This window comes from Diadema antillarum, unplaced genomic scaffold, assembly GCF_040938485.1.
Source record: "Diadema antillarum isolate AM-2024a unplaced genomic scaffold, OU_Dant_1.0 seq00000680_RagTag, whole genome shotgun sequence".
Taxonomy (NCBI): domain Eukaryota; kingdom Metazoa; phylum Echinodermata; class Echinoidea; order Diadematoida; family Diadematidae; genus Diadema; species Diadema antillarum.
Genome location: NW_027271585.1, coordinates 1 through 10,650, shown reverse-complemented (window position 1 = coordinate 10,650; position 10,650 = coordinate 1). Strand labels below are relative to the sequence as shown.

At 40.2% G+C, this 10,650-nt stretch overlaps 1 protein-coding gene across 1 annotated transcript; it reads right to left on the bottom strand.

The window, feature by feature from the left end:
* Nucleotides 1–1,120: 1,120 nt before the first annotated feature.
* Nucleotides 1,121–10,294, bottom strand: LOC139737079 (mitochondrial protein C2orf69 homolog). The gene is made up of 4 exons (XM_071647756.1): nt 10,221–10,294; nt 7,538–7,822; nt 6,824–7,084; nt 1,121–1,306 (listed from the first exon to the last, which is right to left on the bottom strand). The coding sequence occupies exons 2-4, from the start codon at nt 7,805–7,807 to the stop codon at nt 1,121–1,123; spliced, it is 717 nt and encodes a 238-aa protein (XP_071503857.1). The 5' UTR covers nt 7,808–7,822; nt 10,221–10,294.
* Between the last annotated feature and the right edge of the window lie 356 nt (nt 10,295–10,650).

Here is a 10,650-nt window from a genome sequence, read left to right as displayed (position 1 = left end):
TGAATAACAGCGCTTAAATGCCTGCATTCAGTAACATCCATAGGTATCCACAGGTGTGAATGATTTTTCACAAACTCTCTGGTTTCTAGCATTGCAGCATTGTTGATAACCTGCAGGCCTACATCATTCAGTAGTTAGTCTATGATGCAGCATCAGACTTGAGATGCAAGCCATGCTTGGAAAGATCATTGGCAGTAATTACAACAGATACCTTCCACAGGTTGTCACCACAGTGCAACAACTCTGATACTTCATTGAACTCGCAATTGAATCTTGTTTCAAAGAAATCAACCTGCTCATTACGACCTTTTCTTGTAGGCCTTCTATTGTCTTCGTCACTCGTGATGATTCTGATCCGATGACTGTGACTGCAACATCTCCGACCCCAACGGAAGAGAACCTTTATTCTCACATGCCTCGGCACTTCACGTTCGTCATACTGGTTTTGAAACGAAGAGCAATTATGCTTTCTTTTCAAAGCTTTTGCTGGGTCTGAATTGAAAGAAAATAAAAGCAGATCTCCAATTCTTAGCATTATATTGCAGTGTAATTGATGGATGACTCGTTCAATTAAAGACATGCATTGTTAGAGATACTGTCACCAGAAATCAAATTGTTTGCAAAACGTGACTTATGATATTGTCTAGAATGAAGGAAGGCATATAAAAAAATAAAAAATATCGTATATATTATATATATATATATATATATATCTTATTTTCATAATGAAAACCATTATTCAGATCAATTCAATTTGTATTCATTTTCATCAACAAAAGTGAATCATAATGCAAGCATGCATTTGTCGATTCATATAATTGAGTAATCAAAAAAGAAAAAGAAAAAAGAAATATAAATCACAAAGTATAATACAATACCAGGGTGTATGCACAGATAATTATGGGCATGTATCAGGAAAACAATGCACACTTTGCAATAGAAACACAAAATAAAGCAATGAAAAAACGGTCATCTACAAAGATGTAAATTTGTAAAATGTAGATTGTAAATAATGATAGTCAGACAAACAGAAAGACAGAAAAAAAAAAATCTCAAACTATTACACAGAAAGGGATATCATTATACAAGATAGAACAATAACCTGTCAAAGTACACACCATCAGAACACTTTCAGCACTTCAAAGTGCCGTTTCAGTGACCGTCGCTCCTCTGGGAAGTGCAGCTTTCGTTGAACATTGCCTCCATAGTGGAGCAGGGACATGAGAAAACTTTGGTGGTCCTCTCCAATGTGAGGGCGCCCTTCATCTTTTACTTGGTAAGGTGTCACATGTACATGTATTGTGGCCTGAAAGAGACGCAAAAATAATAAAAGAAAACAGCTTCTAATTTGTGCACATACACAAACCTAACACTCAAAAATAAATCTCTCCTTTATGTATTGTCTTGCTCATGCCAAGACTTCCTCTAAAAGCTCATTAGTTAAGAGCAATAGCATTTTTTCCTCAAAATTGTTTCTTTAGACATCAGCACAAAAATGCAAAGTAAATTCAAGAAGATCAGCCACCAAAAATGCCATGATAATTCACAAGAAATTTGAGGATTTAACTCTCCTGGTTAACATTTCTACATACCCCTCACTGATGGCATGACATTTACTTCTGACTTTCATACAATGTCCAAACTGCTCTTGACCTGCTGGATATGACAGTTCCCTCTACACTCATTATATGGCTCTTCTGTTTTCTACAATATTAATGAACTGGATTAAAATTGTCATTGTGAACAAACGTGCATCCAAGTTTTATTGGCCTAGACAAGCAGGTACAAGATTTCTTGCCCTTACAATGCATTTAGGCTGAAAAGGCATACAGCATGTGAACTGTGAATCATAGTAGACATGATGCGCCAAGGGTGAGTTAACACCAAGAATTAGTGAAATAAAGGAATAACCGTACGACTTTGAGGTATGATTTGTGATTGAGTTTATTTACCATGGCTAAGAGGGTGACGCCAGATGGCGCTACATCACTTCACATTTAGAGGTATCAAATCACATTATAACATAATGGCATGACTCATTTTTCTTTTTTTTTCTTTTGACATGAATATCACAAAAATGTATATGAAACTTTATACATTGAATATACAACATATGGTTTATGTAGGATCAATATATGAACTCAGTTACTATCAGGTGTTATGCCTCGGTACATCAACACAACATAATCATTCCAATTATCCAATCTTAGCATGACACAACAACTGGTAGCTATGCAAACACAACTCTTCAATATAACCATATCATTTGAATTGAACAAAAACCAATGTGACACATAGTCATCAACTTCAAAATGCAAACTAAATTACTTCTAAATATTTTGTTTAAAAAGTCTGCAAATGGATTGTTTCTTTCTCTCTTATCTTCTTTCCTATATTGATAATAAATCATATCACGTGTACTACAGGACACATGGCCCAATTAACAAAATAAGCAAAAAAACAGATTTTGTTTTAAAGATGCATTTGATTATATGTATATCAAAAACTAATGTCTCTCCTCCAAAAAGACCACCATGCATTAATCGAACATAAAGAATAACGATGACTGTACTAGAGTTTACTAAGCTAAACCAATGTGGCTGTAGACCTTCACAAAAACCTAATGACCAAACAATAATCCCTTACATTGCAAGAACAACGAAAAAGGACATTTTAGGTTAGCAATACACATGAGCCAATGCATGCAAACGTTAAAATAACTAAACCAACTACCAATGAGACACTATGTACATAACTAAACCTCATGTATGCTAAAAAAAAAACCAGTAGTCCGACAGCACAATAAACATCTTAAAAGGTACATGCACCTGTATTAAGCAAATGATACGTTTAACTAACATAAGTATAAAAACTTACTTTTTGACTGTACTAAGAACTGTTTACTGGTATAAAAATTTTAAAAAATCACTCAATCTCATTGAGAACTGTTTCTTGACAAAATGACAGTAGTACAGGTGCACTTCTCATTCTAAAATTAGAATCAACTATCAAAACCCTGTCCAAGTAACGTAAACAACCAAATCAAACAAACATCAGAGTACTAGTGTGGTCGCTGTTCACATACATATCATTTACGCATCAAGGTCCCTAATACCAAAAAAACAACAACACATTTTAAGGTACAAACATAGCATTCTCTAAACAATTATCACTCACTTTCCATGAGCAAGCAAAAGTTAAGGGTTGCCATGACAAATACACACGAATCTGCTACTCCTTTATGGTTACAAACGTTATAACAACAAACAGCTACTTAATATAATCAAATCATTAATGATGAGGTATCCCTTGAGAACATAACAAAATCAGGATTAGAGTGATGAACACATTCTTAATGATATGAATAAAAGTCACATCAATATCAAAGATAAAGGCATTTATAATATAATAGTATTATGGCTTGTTGGAATGCGAAAAAAATCATGGGATATATGGTACCAAATAGCAAAAAAAACCAACAAAAACACAAATCTCATGCAGTTGTTTTATTATCAAAGCATAAATGATTAGGAGCATTTGTATTTGTAATCAACGGTATTGTAATCAAAATTCACTTCAGAAATACACATTATATTTATTGTATAGCGTGAAAAAAAATGGACATCCTCAGATTGGGTGGTGGTAACATATAACGTCAAGCCAGTCTATATAAGAGAAAGGCATGCTCCTTACTGTCGAAAAAGGGTATGCCCAATTTTGGAAGAACAATATACATCTCTGTCCATCAACATCACAGTTTGACATAAAATGGTTGCTGGTAACAAATTTTTAGATTTACATAAAATTCCACAGGATAAAATGAAAGCTATCAGTTGCCACTATCAAATTGGGGGGGGGGGGGGGGGTAGGCGGATGTGATTAATGTCTGTTATCATCCAACACTGACGAGTCTGGTGGAGCGACCGGTGGGTTCGCAACGGGAGATGGCGTGCAGGTAAGGACACTCAGGACCCGGGATGTAGAATGTCTCACTGCAGACAACATCAGCTACTTTAGTGGGGGAAAATGGAGAGGCTGTGCCATGCAGTGGGTGGGCCAACAAACCAGGACTGTGATGCCCTCTGTAGGGGATAGACGGTTGAGCAGGTCCACGTTCCGTACCGACTGGAAAAGTACCTTGCGGGTGGTCCGGTGGACAAGTATGGGGAGCGACCTCGATCCGGGGTGAGCTGTCAAGCAGGTTGCCATCGAATGGCCAATCACCCAGTCCGCTAGGTGGCGAAGTCACATGACCTGGGTACCGCAACATTTCTGCTTGCACGCAATACGTGGGCTGTATGGGCGAACTAACATGCGCCGTTGAGGAGCTATCACCATTTGATGGGGATGGAGGCGAAACGGTCCCTTCATCACTACCTTTGTGGCTGTTACTCACACAATCAGGTACCTGTAGTTGCAGATCAGTTAGAGGCGTGACAGAGTGGATGCAGGTACCATTGCTGTTAGATGAACAGCTAGAATCGGCGAAACTTCTGCTTTCAACCGTGTGACTGCTATCCAAACAGCGATCTACTGTAGGCACTGCGTCGGACATGACCATAGTCCCATCAAGCAACTTGCTAATGCCATGATCATGACTGGAACTCAAACTCTCACACTCTATGAGCTGGCTGTCAAATACAACTGACTGAAGACAACTCTTGACTGCCATGGAGGACTCAAGGGTGAAATCAACACCTGGGAGCGGAGGTTGCAACAGAGCACTTTTTCCATCAGCAGGAATGTACACAGCTGCACAATCCAGGAGTACTGGGGGCTGACCAGCTTTGGTTACACGGCCAGCTACGTCATTCTCATTGAACCCCTGATTACATTTCCCATGATCACTGATCACTTCTTCAGTATCTCTGATCTCTTTCCTTTGATTTACATTCACACCATGTCCATGTGTTGTTTCTATTCCACCATGCTCATTCTCACTTATCTCAAGTTTGTCACCATGTGCAACATACTCTGATGCATCGTCATCACTACTCATCTCACATCCCTCATCTTTGGGATTCATCGCACATTCCTCATCTTTGGGACTCATCTCACATCCCCCATCACTGGGATTCATCTCACAACCATCATTTCTGGGATTCATCTCATATCCCTCATCTCTGGGATTCATCTCACATCCCTGATCTTTGCAATCATTGGCAATCACATTCAACCCATGTTCTTCATGCCTGAGACCTTCAATACAATCATGTTGACTGTTCCCCGTCAACCATCCTGAATTGTCCCCATTCACTTCTTCCATGCCATGAAAACATGCGAAAGGCGAATCAACAATTGGAGGGGAAGACGAACCGTACGAGCAAGTGACATTATCACCAAACATGATCTGTTTCTTGGAGGGGCGAACAGAGATGTCATTCTGCTCCATGAAGGGAACTCCACCAACAACATCAACTCGAGTATCTAACAAGTATTCATCGTGGACCACCACACCATCAAACACCATCTCATACCCGTCAAACACAAACATGAAACAGGTCAATCCGACGATTTGAGTCTGATTGACAAGACTAGCCAGCAAAACGTCATCATCAAGAAAATAGTCACTGAACCCGAACTCATCAACAGCAACATCAAAACCAAAATAATCAGCTGCGGATTCTTTGATTAGATTGATGTGTGATCCACTCTTCACTTCGACTGAAATTGTCCTATTCTCGGACGTGCTTGCACGAAAGCAAGGTTTAGAGTTTAGCTGAGGCACTCGTTGGCAGAATCGCGCAAACTGTCTCGCGCTTGCAGTGACCTGCTAGCCGGACGCCAGCGCTCAGGCGCCCCGGCTGCCGCGGTGGCCAGCGCGGCCTTAGCCTTGGTATTGTCCCGTAGTGTCTTATCACACATCGTCGGTGTGCATGTATGGGACTATGCACAAATCGAAATTAATTGAACCTCTCGTCTTACACCGATTTAACACGGCACGCACGGCCCCAATATAAAGGGTAAAATTTCTTTAGTTGGCTTAACGGCTCGATTGACGTGAGTGAGACCTAGCTGCCACCACGCCAAGGGTGAGTTAACACCAAGAATTAGTGAAATAAAGGTATAACCGTACGACTTTGAGGTATGATTTGTGATTGAGTTTATTTACCGTGGCTAAGAGGGTGACGCCAGATGGCGCTACATCACTTCACATTTAGAGGTATCAAATCACATTATAACATAATGGCGATGGTTCAAAGGTTTCTGTGAGTTAACTCTGTCTAGCTTACATTCTAGAAATTCACTAATTTTGAACTAGACCAGTATAAAGGTGATGCACCTGTGGTGTAAATTTTATTGCCATAGCTAAAAGCTGTGGAAAATGATGGAGATCACAACAGTTTACTATCAGTCAAGAGCTATCTTGATAATGTTCATTGACTGTTTAAAATCTGATCTTGTCTGACTTCTCCAATACTTGAACGCAACCAGGTGCCAGTAGCTGTAAGTTATGTACATACCTGTGGTGTGAGTTTGGAGGTCATAGCTCAAATCCGTGGAAAGTTATTGAGAGTACACCATAATATTGTGAGTGCAGTACTTACAGTGTAGCAGAGCAAGTTCATGACATTTCATTTTGACCTTTGACCCTTTTGGACTTCACTGGTATTCACACTTGATTGGCATATTTAGGTTGTGTACCTGTGGTGTGAGTTCAGGGTTCTTTCATGGTCATAGTCTGAGCTGTGGAAGGTTATAAAGGCTAAACCAACTTGTTGATGATATCAACGACAACATCAACAGTAAAGTGACACATTATGTCTCGCCTCTATTATGCAGAGGGTAAGACAAAAAAGATGTTACAAAGTAAAAAAGATACCTTCAGCTTTGCAAGCTCCTTCAAGCCACTGTCATCAGTGACATATGTTGAGACAGTTCCCGAGTGCCCGCCGTCGAGCCAGTAGAAATGTTTAACGCGACTGATGAATGCGATGAGATCAGGGTTTGTTGAGGCTTCTGGTAGCTCAACAACAAGTTGATTTAGCACTGTGCAGCCTTTACTGAAACCAATTAATGTTAGAGGAGAGTCACCACGGGGCGAGTGTTGTTCAGCTGGTCCATATATGTTGGCACTTTCCACCTATGGTGCATGATAATGAAGAAATAATGTGATTGGTGTTAAAGTACAGTTGTATGTATATTCCTTTGTTAGTGAAGTTAGAGATTTGAACTTTCAATGTTTTAGCTTTAAATTGGAAACTGGTTAAAATCATTTGCACAATAAAGCTGCAATATCCAGTTCATGCAACCAGAGAGCTTGAACATTCCAATCCATTTCTGCTGAAAGCACGTAAACATTTAGACTCTCTAACTACATTGTATCTTGAATTTTCATCCAATAACATCTTAAAACACATTGGAATTTGAGTTGAGTGCCTTTGGTTTCTTTATTCATTACAGGTACATTACAACATCAACCTCACAATCTACTGAAAACTGTAACAAACAGTAACAACCTGTAAAAATGAAGCATTAATGCCACAATGACACAAAACATGCTTACCATGTCTTGTGAGCACTTCTGACTGGGGACCTCACTACTCCCCGATTCCTTGTCAATCCTTCTCCAAGCTGCGTCAAGAAGCAGTTTGAGATGCTCCCAGGCATTATGGTGGTCATAGTTCACTGGTGATCCAGTAGCATCCACTTCCATGAAATTCTGGAAGCAGCTGAAAGCTTCTTCCACTCGCCTCGAGGGGGTTACCATGATGACATGCGAATGAGGGAAGCGTTTCCGCAAAATGCCCATTGTGTTCTCAAATGTCCATGTCTGCCACATCTTGTTGAAGGGATGGTGCTTCATTCTATCCTCAAAATTCTTATAAAGAAATGAGGAAACAAAATCAATTTATTAAGTAAATCATGCAGAAACTGATTGACAAATAAGAAAAGATCATCACATCTGTCCATCATGTCCCTCTAAGGTAACTCACTACCAATTTGGAACCTAGTGGGTCATGTGAGAATTCACAATCTCATCTAGGGAAGCAGAGGGTGAAGGGTTGGGACTAATAGCACTATGAAAAAGAAAACACACAAACATTTTATACTCCAACCCATTGTAACAAGGCATCAAACAATTCACAATTCAACAAAAACTAGGGGGAGGAAGCAACATCATCTCACATGCACAAAAAACACACTAACAAAACTATCTAACAGAAGGCATTTAAAAATACATTTTGCCCACCAGCCAGAATGGTCATTGGTAACAACTCATCTAAAAACCCAGAAAGAATTAAAGATTAGGATCCTCTTTGATGGACCAAACACTATTAGATTAACTCAATTCTTTTAATTTTGCTAATACTTGGGAAAGCAATCTTTTCTCTACCCACTGTCAAAACTTGGTGGGTTAAAAAATTATCAATATTTAAACATTTTTCTGGACTGTTTTTGGCAGGTGCTGCTTTCACTGGGAAATCTGTACTTTTGCACATCATGCAGGAGTGACACTCATCATTAAATCCTCTTTTCTCCCTGTTCTATGAAACTGCATTTCCTAATCCTCTCTTATTTCAGGTTTTCCAAAAGTTAGGATGACCCAATTTCACCAAGTTAGAATCCTGTCAGATGTAGATCTAGACAGTCTTCATATACATATATCCCCACACAAGTTCAATCGGGTTGATGTCATGGAATTCAGGTGCCCTTCTCCACTGCACGCCTTTGTGCACATTATAATGTCGCTGCACAAGGGCTGGATAACTGCGATACACAGCTTGATCAATCGGTCGGTCAATGAAGGCTTAATCGCTTGGTCAATGAAGGCTTGCTCCTCAGCTGTCAAAAGGCGAGGCCTACCAGCATTACTGCTCCACGGACGATCACTCATACACAGTCACAGGACCCTCTTTTACGATATATCTCTCAATATCTCAGTTTTTCAAAGCTTAGAGTTGACTCTTTTTAGATATTATGATGTCAAAAGCAAATTCTTCACTGCGTACAAGGAGCGCCCCGGGGTCAATGGGCTGGTATCCTTTACCGTAGGGTCATTACCGTATCTATTGTCAACTTGCAGCCATCTTTACAGATGAAGGGTATCAGCAAGTTGATGAGGAGTTCGTCTGCAAAAACTTCCTTTTCCATGATGTCATCACAAAGAGCTTTGCGTATGGCCCCCTAGTCGTCATATCCATCTCCAGACGTGTACTTAATTGTAGCGATGCTTAGGCTTTCCCCAACCTTTTTATTCGCTGTTCCAAGCCAAGATATCTGTACTCTGTAGTACATTGTACGTGTACTACTTATGGTAGTCTTGTGCATTGTTCTCCACTCAAAAGGTTCACTCATCCATGTAGATAATGTTCCTAAATATTTTATTCAGTTTGTACATTTGACTTAAGAAGAACAGTCACAAAGCCATGTTGTATAGTAAATTCTGACGAGTTGACCGTACATACTACTAACGCGAGATCTGGTCCACCCAAAGGTCTTTGGATTCCAATTGGAATGCCGTGTGCGATGCTTGCCCCGATTTCCTCACTGAATCGTTCCTGAACCTGAATGGCTTGAATTTCGATGGATACTACTTATTTTAATACAGTTCCTTGTAATATGTCTCGATCAATCGGTTGGTCAATGAAGGCGTAATCGGTTGGTCACTGAAGGCTTGCTCCTCAGCTGTCAAAACACAAGGCCTAACCTACTAGTACTACTAGCATTACTGCTCCACGGACGATCACTCGTACACAGTCACAGGACCCCGTCTTACGATATATCTCTCAATATCTCAGTTTTTCAAAGCTTAAACACTCGTTAGGCTTAGAGTCAACTCTTTTTATATATGTCACAAGCAAATTCTTTCTGGCAGAATTATGTTGCAACAACAATCTCAGCTCAGTCAAAAGTGGAAGCATCTACATGATTAGTACATCAACACTAACACACGTTAGATCTATTCACTATAATAAATCACACACATTATGTACTGGTACAGCTAGTGCAGTGTACCATTACCAGCAGGGATCTCATTCTCCATTTGTGACATCCACACACAACCGCTTGCACCATAATGTGTAATTTCTAAACTCTGCATTAACAACAAAAAATTAAATACAAAGAAGAGTGGACTAGTAATATATGTAAATCTGAATGCTGTGGCTGCTGTTGCCAATTCTCTGATCAATATGTCGTTGCAACGCAAGTAATTAGATGAAAACGCATGCAAGGCTTGCAAGCACGTGGTGGATGAATTCTCCACACGTTCTAACCTGTACATCGCCAGGGAAAAACACGACCGTGCCCGTATCGGCAGGATGAACCGTACCCGTCGCTCCGGCGGAGCATGAAGGGGAGAGTCGTTGGCGAAGTGCGAGCAAGAGAGAGTTCGTCCTGCTCCCATATCCCTCTATGTCACTCATAAAAAATCAAATCTTTCGCGCATAAAGAAGCCATAATTGATTCAGATAATGAAGCTGCACTCATACTGGCGCAGAGAATGGGATAAAAACATCTAAGGTGGGAAAGTAGCCGCGAGAATCTCTCCCCATGCATGTCACCAGATTCGCTGCGCTGACGTTTACTATGCTGTATGTACCGGTATACATTGTGTACTGCGCGTGGCGTGTGGAACTTGAACATCGTCACGGTACTGTGCACGTACGCGTCTGTGACTTCCAACATTACAACAGACGACCGCCC